General features: G+C 45.7%; 2 protein-coding genes across 7 annotated transcripts in view; one reads left to right on the top strand and one right to left on the bottom strand.

The window, feature by feature from the left end:
• ILDR1 (immunoglobulin like domain containing receptor 1) overlaps positions 1-12051 on the top strand; it is a 41525-nt gene that overhangs the window by 26842 nt on the left and 2632 nt on the right. For 3 of the 6 annotated variants that reach the window (XM_040484667.1, XM_040484666.1, XM_040484669.1), the window contains exons 4-7: positions 2215-2334; positions 2655-2801; positions 9133-9264; positions 9479-10299. In XM_040484667.1, the coding sequence (XP_040340601.1) occupies positions 2215-2334; positions 2655-2801; positions 9133-9264; positions 9479-10299 (1220 nt within the window). Of the gene's footprint in view, positions 1-2214; positions 2335-2654; positions 2802-9132; positions 9265-9478; positions 10300-10415; positions 10458-12051 lie in introns of all 6 variants that reach the window. The other 3 variants (XM_040484668.1, XM_040484670.1, XM_040484671.1) reach the window with 3 other exon arrangements.
• The window catches only part of SLC15A2 (solute carrier family 15 member 2), a 67632-nt gene continuing 57042 nt past the window's right edge, over positions 1462-12051 (bottom strand). Inside the window, exon 22 of the mRNA XM_040484665.1 lies at positions 1462-1868. Coding sequence (XP_040340599.1) covers positions 1851-1868 — 18 coding nt within the window. The 3' untranslated portion in view covers positions 1462-1850. The remainder of the gene's footprint in view (positions 1869-12051) is intronic.

Raw genomic sequence — 12051 nt, 5'->3', positions numbered from 1 at the left:
TCTTTCTTTCTTTCTTTCTTTCTTTCTTTCTTTCTTTCTTTCTTTCTTTCTTTCTTTCTTTCTTTCTTTCTTTCTTTCTTTCTAATTTTGAACAATAGTATCCACTATTTCCACTCCCAGTCACTTTTGGATCAAACTTTGCTTCTTCCTTCATGGAAAACCATTATTTCCCCCTTGGTTTTTAATTCTACCTCCATGCTTGTTGTGACTTCCTAGAACCCTTGTTTTCTGACACTTCTTTGCCCTGTGCTTGCGTCATTTGAAAAGACCCTGTCAAATCAGTTCTTGGATCATTTAAAATATAAACATATCCAGGGGTGCCTGGGTGACTCAGTTGGTTGAGTGTCCAACTTCAGCTCAGGTCACAATCTCACAGCTCATGAGTTTGAGCCCGCATTACTCAGAGCCTGGAGCCTGCTTTGAAATCTAGGTCTCTGTCTCTCTCTGCCCCTCCCCCACTCATGCTCTGTTTCTCTCTCTCAAAAATAAATAAACATAAAGAAATTTAAATATTAACATATCTGAATGTCCTCATTACTGTGACATCCCTGAAAAACATGTTTATGTTTCTAATAAAAACTGGGGCAGACCTATGATACACATTAACTTAGAGGGAGAACCTCCTCCAAAACACTTTCCCTATTCTTCCAAGTCTAGGGGAAGCTCTTTCTGGGAAAGGTAGTGTGTTTGGAAAATCATGGGCAGGAAAATATTGTAGAGATTGACGTAGAAAGAGAAGGAAACAAAAGTTGAAGTTAGCTCCAGTGGTGCGTGACCTTGCATTTCTGTTTCATTTCCTCAATAAATATTTTTTGACAAACAGATAATGGAGAATTGTAAATATGACTGCCAGCTAAGCAGGAGCAAGTCCATAATGCGAAGGGTTTTTTTGTTTTGTTTTTGGTTTTTTGGGTTTTTTTTTTTAAAGAATTTGAAGATGTCCCCTGGCACCTACTGTGGGTGAAATAGCAGGAATGTGGAAGCTGCCTGGATCCTCTGACTGGACTTTAAGCCCTGTTAGGACAGAGAAGTCTGGTTCCTCTGCAGATCTTCCCAGTGTCTGACTCAGTGCTGGACCCACAAAAGGTCTTTAGTGAAGATTTGTTGCATTTACTAAACTTGAACATACCATTCATCTATCTTAAGTAGCACAGCGCTTGGTGCTCATGAGAACTGAAAATCCTTTCTTGAGCATTGAATAACATTTACCCTTAAAATAGTGGCATTTCATCCTTACTTATTCAATTCATCTCATAACCCATCTCATAACCCATCCCTTCAAGATCCAGATTCATAGCCAGTGAGGGATCCAGGCTGTGGAGTTTTCTACCCACTTTGGAGAGGACATTAGAACTTAGTGGTTAACAGCACCAGCTTTGCAACAGAGAGACATGGATGTGAACCTACTTATGCTAAGCATTATTTCTCTGTTCTTAGGCTAGTTTCTTAGCCTCCTGGAGTCTTGGTTTCTTCATCTGAAATGCAGCCAATCATAGTTAGTGTATCAGGATTGTGTAGAGTTTGATTATGAATAAGCAAAAGCTCCAAATATTAGTGACTTAATAAAGAAGTTTTTTTCTTCTCATGTATAAATTTGGAGGTAGATAGTCCAAAACTAGTGTGGTGCCTCTGTTCCATTAAGTCCTCAGGGATGGTCCCCAGCTCCAGCTCACCAAGAAAGTCTTTTTCTCCCCCATGGTCCAAGATGGCAGTCATCACATGTGCTTGACTGATAACAGTATAAAAGAAAAGATGAAGAAAAGGACAAAGATGTTCCCCAACTGTTTTAAGAAAGTTCCTGGGAGCCATCTTGTGACACTTCTGCTTACATTCTATCCACCAGAACTGAGTCACATGTTCATGTCCACCTGTAAGAGATGACAGGAAGTAGTTACCTTATTCTAGATGGCCATGTACATGACCAAAAATTATAAGACTGAGAGAAAAAGGGAGAAGAGACCCTGGGTGACAGTGTAATGTCACCTCACCCACTGTGAGCTGTGGTGGGAATTAAATGAGGTGATGTCCAAAATCCTTTCAAGGCACCTGGTAGGGTTCAATGACTGTTTGGAGAAATAGGATGGTCTCAGAAAAAAGACAGAACTATGAGGGGGGCCCTAAGGATGTGGAAGGACAGTGCTGAGTCCTAAGCCATAGGTCAGATACCAGGGCCCTCTCCTTTAACACCTGGTACTTTCTCCCTCCTCCCTGCAGGAGCAGACCTTGTGATTAATGAAGTGATGTGGTGGGACCATGGAGTGTATTATTGCACCATTGAGGCTCCAGGGGACACATCAGGAGACCCAGATAAGGAGGTGAAGCTCATTGTTCTGCGTAAGTGCTGTTGGAGCTTTCTATTTAGCCACCTCATTGCTGTGACACTTTTACATACAGCACAGAAACAAGCAAGCCCAGGTTATTGTTGGATTGCCAACCTCTGAAGGTCCCTTACCAAAACTAAACTTTATTTTTTTTCTTTTCCTTTTCCTTTTCCTTTTCCTTTCCTTTCCTTGTCTTTTTTTTTTTTTTTTGCTGGTATATTGGTCAAGCTTAACCTATAGGTCAAGAGCTATATTTATTAGACCTCTAGAATGTTAGACCTGGAAGCATTCACCTGCATATTTGGTTAGCTTCCTCTTGGTGTCTCCCTGCAGACTGGCTGACAGTGATCTTCATCATTCTGGGAGCCCTCCTCCTGCTCCTGCTGATTGGAGTGTGCTGGTGTCAGTGCTGTCCTCAGTATTGCTGCTGCTATATCCGCTGCCCCTGCTGTCCTGCCCGTTGCTGCTGCCCCGAGGAAGGTGAGAGAGGACAGAGGGGCAGTGGGATGGGGTGATGCTGGAGCCTGGTATCCCAAATACATGAGCTTCACACACACAGATCAAAACCTTGGGTCCTTCCAGGTTCTCCTCCATGCCCTTCTCCCCTCACAGGCTCAGAGGTCTTTGACCCCAGCACAGAATATAATGCTAGAGAAAGCTTTAGACCCAAGTGGGAAGATTTCTGTCTCTCCACATCCAAGCCTGCCTGAGGCCTCCTTCCAATGGTTCTGCCTATTGATGGCATTTCCTCAGTGGCCCTGAAATGCCTATGCTTCAGTATTTGCTCCTAGCTCTCACCTTGCTTGGACAGGGAGTGGCTAGAGCAAGTGGTTTGAATGTAGCAGTGAGAGAGAAGGCCACCCCTTAGAGAGGACTTGAAATGAACAGATAGAGGAGAAAGGAGTTAAAGCAGTGATTCTTAAACTTAAGAATCACCTAGAGGGCTTGTTAAAACTTAGTTGCTGGCTCTACGTCCAGAGTTTCTGGTTTAATTGGTTTGGGGTATCCTGACAATTTGTATTCCTCAAAAGTTCCCAAGTGATGTGCTGCTGCTGAGCTGTGGGCCACACTTTGAATATCTCTTTTTAGATAAAGGAAAGAGGTTTAGATGAAGGGGAGAGGGAACGGAAGATCTTGCTCTTAATGTGATCTTTCTTTGGGCTAAAATTTGACTTTTTATTTTTTTCAAATGTTTATTTATTTTTGAGAGAGAGAGAGCGACAGAGCATGAGCAGGGGAGGGGCAGAGAAAGAGGGAGACAGAATCTGAAGCAGGCTTCAGACTCTGAGCTGTCAGCATAGAGTCCGATGCAGGGCTCGAACTCATGAACTGTGAGATCATGTCCTAAGCTGAAGTCAGGCACTTAACTGACTGAGCCACCCAGGTGCCCCTAAAATTTGACATTTTAAACCAAAATTATGATATACCCTAAAAAATTTGTCTGTGGAATGCCAAATTTTTTAATAGAAAATTATTCTATAATGACTTCTTAATAAATAGATGGAGTGGAATCACCTGCTTTAAATGGTAGGAATTTTGCGTTCTTAAAATAACATTTTTTTCCCCTGATGATACAAGTAAGGTATGACATTGTAGAAAATTTGAGAAATTTGGGAAAGTGTAAACACTAAGCACTCAGAGATAATCACTTTTATCAGTTTGGTTCATTTGAAAGGAAATTTTTTAAAAGGAAAGATAAGGAATTACCTCTTAAGATAGAAAAAAAACTTAATCTACAATGTCAAGAAGGCTAATGGCCTGAGTCTGGTTTCAGGTCTGTGTTCCGAGGTTTTTGTCTTATAGGAAAAGAGAACTAACTTTTTTTTGGATGTCTGCTATGCGTAAGCCCCTTCCATATATTTCCCTCTGTGAATCCTCACAACCCTAGAAGACTGTGTTATCACTGCTTAACAGATGAGGAGACTGAAGGTCAGAGAAGTCACACAGCTAGTAAGTAACAGTGGCAGTGTGGTGTTGAATCCATGTTCACCTGACGTATGAATGCCCGAATGTCACACAGTTGAGGCTGCCACAGCCTCTGTGTGTAGATCACAGTGGGCTTGGCAGAGAGACCAATGACCTCCTGAAAGAGAGGGAAAATAGAGGACTCAGTACTGGGCTGTGGAACTCCCTACCTTTCAAGAGCCTCTGGGACAGATCCCAAGGAAAAATCACTATCACTGAAGTAGTAATATGTATGAAGAGATGAGAAAACTGCTCCCAAGATGCCTCCTTAGAATCCCTAAGTCAGTGGGGCACTAAAAACAGGCAGAACCGGGGACAAAGCCCACACAAATGATAAATGTATCCACTGTCAGTAAGCTGATAAACACGTTTGGGGGAGAATGATTTCTCTTAAGTGGTTAGAGTTCATTTAGAAGAACTGGTAAAATAAAGAAATGCAGGCCACAAATAAAGGTCCCTGAACTTGAGCAAATGAGGTCACTTTCAGAGTGAGTCACTAAGGCAGACTGTCCTGAGAATTTTGATGACAAGAGGAGATTACATAGAGAGGATTGAAGTTGTTAAGGAGGGCTCTTGCATGGGAAAGGGTTTGTGTGTGTGACTGTTGGTTAGAATAAGAAAACCCCAAGTGTATTTGTAGGCAAAGAACCAAGGCCAGTAGGAAATGAGTAAAGTGAAGCCTTATTTTTTTAACGTATTTTTTTTTTTGGAAAGAACACAAGTGGGGGAGGGGCAGTGAGAGAGGGAGACACAGAATCCAAAGCAGGCTCCAGGCTCTGAGCTGTCAGCACAGAGCCTAACGCAGGGCTTGAACCCACTAACCATGAGATTGTGACCTGAGCCTAAATCCGACGCTTAACCCACTGAGCTACCCAGGTGCCCACCCCTAAAGTGAAGCCTTATGAGGCAAGGCGATCACTGAGCAGGAGGAACAGTTGGGATTGACATCAGGTATACAGCAAAAGAACTACCTGTAGAAAGGAAGGGAAGGGCAGCCTGACCTCTGGAGAAAGGGGGGAAGTCATTAAAATGTGGGGGATGATCCAAAGTGTAAGGGAAGAAGCTGAGGGATCTCATACCAGCCTGTCTCAATTTCAGCAAATCAGAATTCTAGAGGCAGAACAGAGCTTGAGAATGACATCAGTTCTTCTTGACCTTCTCTGACCACAGCTCACCTCCCTAACTTGCTCCCGCTTTACAGTGAATTAATAGAGGACCAGTGAGGAGAAAAAATGAAATGACACCAGATATTAGTAACTCTTGATATTTCACTTAGTACTGGTAAATGACCCACAGTAGAACTTAAAAGATGAAAGTGATTGAAACTGATCCCTACATCGGTTACTGGCCATCCTCCCCACAGGGCCTCTAGGTATCCTGTGTAGTAGGGCCACAGGCCACACTGGGAATCTCTGATCTACCCACCCACCTCCCCATTCTGCTTACAGCAGAAGGAAGTAAGGCCTAAAGAGACTTTTGCACAATTTCACACAGCTCGTTAGTGGCAGATCCTGGACTAGACATAGCTCTCTTGATTCCATGCCCAGGGCTGGTTCCTCTTCCTCAACCAAGATGATGTCATCAGCTGAAAGTTCATGGGGAGGGGAAGACATGAGAAGTGGGGACCATTTAAACTGCTGCTCTAGAGGAGGGAAGTGGGGTCTATAGATCAGTCAAGGGAAGCCAGTTGAGGAGGGCTACTTGAAGGCGGTTGTCTGACTGCAGTCAGCTCTGGCAGCATGGGGCCAGAAGCTAAAGCTGAAATGGTAAGAGTTCAAGTGCATGGGATTCTAGGAAGCTCCTCAGGATGTCACTGAAATGATTAGCCAGCCAAGTTACGGGGACTGGTGTATGGGAAAAAGTGAAAGGACTATGTGACCATGGTTCAAAAGAGGGTAAAGAAGGAGTTCTTTAAGAGTGGGGAATGGCTGGTAAGCAGTTGGCAGGCAAGTGCAGTTGGAAGGCTTCAAGGCACCACAGATGATCTTGACTGCAGGGAAGGAGAGGCAGATGCTGTGTCATTTCTGTCACGGAAGAGATGTCTTAAAGAACATGCCCTGGGTTTTCCTCAGAAGTGAGGATAAATATGCCTTTGGTAGTTTAGGCTCCAAATGTATACAGATGTATACTTTTGTTTCCTATGGGATCTAAAGCAAAAAAAGTGACTTATTATAACAATGAGAGCCACTGTCTCTTGACTGTCTGTCATGTTGGGGCATTTCAAATGTATTGCTTCATTTAACCTCAACAACTTTATGAAATAGGTATTTCCATCCTTAGCTTACAGATGAGGAGCCTGGGCCCGCACATTCTGGAAGGTCACTCAAAATCAGACTCCTGGTATACGCTGGGATTCAGGTGGAAGTCCATTGACCCTCAAAGCTTGTATTTAAGGAAAAACCCTGAGGACCATAGTTCTCAGGAGATTCTTGAGAATCCTCAGTAGACAACTCTAGTTGAGCTTCCTGCACTTGAATTAGGGAGCTTGTTGAAAACACAGCTGCTGCTTGCTCTGCGTGAGACTGAAGGATATCTGGGAACAGGACCCAGTAATCTGTATTTTTAAGTAGCTCATTACAGTGATCAAGGCAGACTTTACTCCACTGAGGTTCAGAGATAACTTATTAGGAGTTTTTTGAGGCTTAGCTACTTTCTCCATGTCTCTTATTTTATTGCCCATCTGATTCCCCACTAGGTGAACAGAAAACCCTGACATCCCTAGGGGACAAGAGGGCATAGGAGAAGCTCAGAGGTTGTGTTTTCCACTCCCATCTCAACAGTTCCATTGCATCAGGGAAAGGAGGGGCCCTGGGGAAAAGGATGTGGCAGCTAAGAAGGGAGCAGGTGGGTTAATCTCTGAAGTATGGAAAATTTAACAGGAAAGTTCATGGAGGATCTGGAAGGGTCTCTAGAGAGTTATCTGTGCAGAGGGTCCCATTAGTTAAGTCATTTGGGGAGCAAGGAGTAAGCCCAACTTTCCCTTTCTCTACTGTTGAATTAAGAGAGTAGGAGAAGGAAGTGGCCAGGATTCAGTTAGAGGGGTGGGGGGTGGATAGAGTTGTTCCCAATTGAGCCAGATGTCCCCAGGCCTTAGAGGCAGAGGCAGGTCTGGAGTGGGTTTTGAAAGGTATAGAGCTGAGTTGGAGAGTAATAAAGGGAGGAGGTACAATTGTGGAAGGTTTTTGTTTTTTGTTTTGTTTTTCATCACAGAAATAAAGGAGTCTGGGGACTCACTGATTTGACAGAAAGGACACAGGCCTGGGCATCAGAGTGGCACCTCTGGCCATCACCAGCTATGGGACCTTGAACTGAGAAGTCAACCTCCCTGCACCCAGCTTCTTCATCTAATTCCCGCATTAACAGATTGCTCTGAGGATTAGTTAGCCTATATAAAGTGACTGGCACATACGTATTAAGCAGGGCATTATGTGTGCTGATGGTAGCACATATAGGAAGCTAGGGGAGGCATCTGTTACCAAGAGGGAGAGGAAAGTGCTGAAGCATGTGGGGGGTCTAGAGTGCTGTCCAGTGGCATGAACGTGTGGCAGCTGGGTGAGCTTCTCTAAGTTTGCATCTGATTTCCTCCAGGCTGGGCTATGACGCACCACCAGGGCTGGAGCTCCGGACATTTCTGGAGGCTCTGCTGCAACCACTTCCTGTTGTGCTGGAAGTTTGTTTCACACTGGAGTCATTGGGTCCAGATGGCCACTTAGCTGTTGGCCTCAGCAAATCCCCGGCCCTTTGCAGTAGGGTCCAGAGTGCCTGTCTGCCCCTCTTACTGTGCCAGGAGGAAGCCTGAGGCAGAGCCCTGCTGCTTTAGAGGTGGCCACAGGCTTGAGGAACCCAGGAGGAGGTGAGAGTGCCAGCTGGGGGGCCTCAGGCAGGCACTTGCTGCCTCAACACACAAGTCCTTTTCCTACATGCATGGATGGACTGAGACCTTGGGACACAATCACCTTAAAATAGAAATTCATGAACAAACCAACTAAATGATTTTGTTTTTAATTTACACTCATGGGGGGCAGAGAGGAGAGGATTGTGTCCTTCAGACTAGCTGCACTAGGGTATCAGAGTGACATTTCTATTGATCCCTCGTGCTTTTTTTTATATGATTTTCTTTGCCCTGAAAGGAAATGGTATTTCCCTTCTCCCTTCTCTGCCTTCACTGCACCACTTAGAGATTCCCCCTACTTAGGATAAGGAGAAGAGTAGAAAGGATCCACTGGGATCTACTTCAGCTTTTTGCATCTCTTGCCTCCCTTCCACTAGTTTCTCCTCTCCACCCCCAGGGTTGCAGGGCTGTTGTACCAGCTAGAACATTCTTCAGTGTCCCTCCCTTTACCAGTAATTCTGCCCATTGACCTCAGCATCTACATCCTTTTTTTTTTTTTTAGCTTTTTCCACTCTGAGTGGGCAGCCCTGAGCTTCCCTGGCAGTCCCTGACTCATAGCTGCCTTGAAGTCCTTTGCGTCTGCACCTTCTAGATTTGGCCCGTGGCTGAAGGCCTTGTTGGCCTGGGACCCAAGATTTCATTGCCTACTAATACCCACGTATCTACCTACATTTTAGGTGAAACTGGGAATGGCAGGACGATAACAATATTTTCAAGACTAGGAAGTCAAGGTTATAGGTATGCTTTCCTTGGGAATAGGGGTTGCATCCTGTACCCCAGGAGTCCCAGCTCCTTGCAAGATGACCAATTAGTTACTATTCCCTTAACTTTCACTCCTATGTAAGATAGGTCAGAAACTGGCCTCTTAGCAAAGCCTCCTAGCAAGAAAAGTGAGGTGGGAGGTGTGGGGCTTGTCCTGGCTGAGGGTCCGCATTTCTCCTTTTTCCCCTCTAGCCCTGGCTCGCCACCGGTACATGAAGCAGGCTCAGGCCCTAGGCCCTCAGATGATGGAAAAACCCCTATACTGGGGGGCGGACAGGAGCTCCCAGGTTTCATCTTATCCAATGAACCTGCTGCTGCAGCGAGGTAAACCTTGCCAGAGATTTGGGGTGGGAGAAGGCAGAGGGTAAGGGTAGGAATATGGGCTGCATTGGGGCCTTCATGACAATATAGTGGATATCTATGATCAAGGGGACGGGATGGATGCAAGCTGAAAAATGTGGCATTTTGGTGCCATGGTTCTGAGAAGCCATGTTTTGGGCCAGCCATTCTGTATGTTCTTATCCTTGTTTCCATTCAGATTTGTCCCTGCGATCCAGCCTCCCACAGATGCCAATGAGCCAGACCACTGCTCACCCTCCCATCACCAATGGTGTCCTAGAGTATTTGGAGAAAGAGCTGCGGAACCTCAACCCAGCCCAGCCTCTGCCCCCTGACCTCAAAGCCATATCTGGCCAAGCCTGCAGCATGCTGTCCTCCCTGGGCTCTGAGGTTGTGGAACGCAGAATCATCCACCTGCCTCCACTGATCAGAGACCTGCCGTCCTCCCAGAGGACCAGCAACTCCTCCCACCAACAGTGGCTCACTCCAATTCCCCCTGGACCCTGGGATCTGAGGGAGGAGAGAAGGCAGCCCCACTACTCTGCTTTTCACCAGGAGCTCCAGGACGGGGTGCCTAAGCGCCGAGCATTGGAAGGACGGGAGCTGAACCAACTTCGGAGGGGAAGGCGCCACTGCTCTGGGCTGCGTGGGTTACCCACACCCTGGGCAGACAGGGACAGCCTCAGTGACGGCCCCTCATCCAGTGAGGCCCGCTGGTGGCCCAACCACCTATCTGCTCGGAGCCACTACTCAGGCCGACCTCACAGGCCTGGCCCACGGGAGAATGCCCAGAGGCCCCGGAGGCGCAGGCCCCGCAGCTACTCCCCGCCCTTGCCTTCCGGCCTCAGTTCCTGGAGCTCTGAGGAGGATGAGAAGGAGAGGCAGTCCCGGAGCTGGGGAACCCACCGCCGCAGCTCACACCCCTCACACTGGCCTGAGGAGAAGCCACCCAGCTACCGCTCGCTGGATGTCATGCCAGGCAAGAATGGCAGGAAAAAAGGGAGTGTGGAGAGGCGCTCGGTGAGCCTGGGGCATCCTGCTGAGGGTCGGGCATGGGCGGAGCGGGGCTTGGCCACAGCTGGCAGAGGCCACCCCACATGCCACCAGTGAGAGTACCTCCTCCTTGTTTTGCACAGCTTGCCTCATGGGCTTGGTGAGACCTCGCTCGAAGGGGCCGGGTGAGTGCAGAGGGCCAGGAAGGGCTCGATGCTTGATGCTTAAAACAGGGCCTTCTCATCCTCAGACCAGCCTTCATCACAGTCTGGTGAGGCAGGGCTTCCCCATTTCACAGATTCAGAAATGAGGCTCAGAATAATTAAGTGCCTTGTGAGTAGTGGAGCTAAGACTTAAACACGGGCTTTATGGCTAAGGCTTTACTTCCTGTCATACCTGCCTGTCTTTACTTAGCAACCGTATTTCCATACCCCAAATTAGAACATGCAGCCTGACAGAGGACATTTGTGCCACTTCTGAGTGCTGCAAGTCAGGGTGCAAGGCCTTGTTGTATTCGAGGATGAGGTCCTCTGAGACCCCCTGGAAAGAATCCTTAAACTGATGAAAAAAAACCCCAAACCAAAACAATAAATACCTCATATCCCAAATATGGGTAAAACTTTAGGGTTCTGTGAACAGGCAAGGTGCTAGTCATAGCTTACCAGCCTAAAAGGGGCACAAAGAGGGATTATAGGCCTTAATTTGTTTTTTTTTTTTAATTAAAAAAACCTTGTTTTAATTTATTTTTGCGAGAGAGAGAGACAGAGCACAAGTGAGGGAAGGGCAGAGAGAGAGGGGAACACAGAATCCAAAGCAGGCTCCAGGCTCTGAGCTGTCAGCTCAGAGCCCAATGTGGGGCTCCAACTCACAGACTGCAAGATCATGACCTGAGCTGAAGTCAGACACTTAACTGACTGAGCCACCCAGGTGCCCTGGCCTTAATTTGTTTTTTAAGATGTGACTTAAAAAATCATTTTATAATTAATATATCCAAATGATGATATTCCCTTAATGTTGTCACTTTGCAAAGTTATGCTGCCATTGCTCAAAAATATTCACGAACTGCCTTTGGAACCAATTTACATGAAAATATATTTCTGTATTTGACCTAAATCCTCTTCTGTTTGCCTCTGTTGAGATAGAGATATCTCTGAGGGAAGTTCCCGGAGTAGAAGATATCATAGGAAGAAGAATTTTAGTCTCTAATATACCTTCAAGGATACATCTGTCATTTGGAAATGCAAATACTGCTGTGATTTGTTTAAAAAACAATCACATGTATGTAGTGTGCAAAGAAACAGGGACGTTGTGGAAGCTATGGTGCTAGTCTTTCAGGAAAAGAGCCTTGGTGAGAGAGTAATTCATGAGGAAGGTCTGCAGGCACTTCTGAAATAATGGCAATTATATCATATTCTCACAGATGTCCCATGAGAGAGGCAAAGACCAGTAACAATGAAACTTACTAGTATCCTTACTAAGTGGTACCTAGCTATGGGCATTTATGCACCAATTTAATCCTTACAACACCCTGTGAGGTTTTTACTATTATTTTCATGTTACAGTGGATACAGCTCTTTCTTCCATGTTACCAGTAAGAAAATTATATCCTGAAAGAAAACCCGGAACCAGTTAGAGCTGGGACAACAGCTGTTACTTTAGTCATTAGTGACTAAACTGTCTCTTATTTTAACAGAAAAAAAAAAAAATGTCATGTAAAAGCCAGTGTTTGGCCCCAAATCCAAGCCCTGTTTTCTTCTAATTTTCTTTTTTTCATTTTCT

This window comes from Herpailurus yagouaroundi, unplaced genomic scaffold (genome assembly GCF_014898765.1).
Source record: "Herpailurus yagouaroundi ecotype Mexico unplaced genomic scaffold, PumYag 162, whole genome shotgun sequence".
Classification (NCBI taxonomy): Eukaryota; Metazoa; Chordata; class Mammalia; order Carnivora; family Felidae; genus Herpailurus; species Herpailurus yagouaroundi.
Note: the sequence above shows the minus strand (reverse complement) of the source record. Positions and strands in the feature narration are given on the sequence as shown.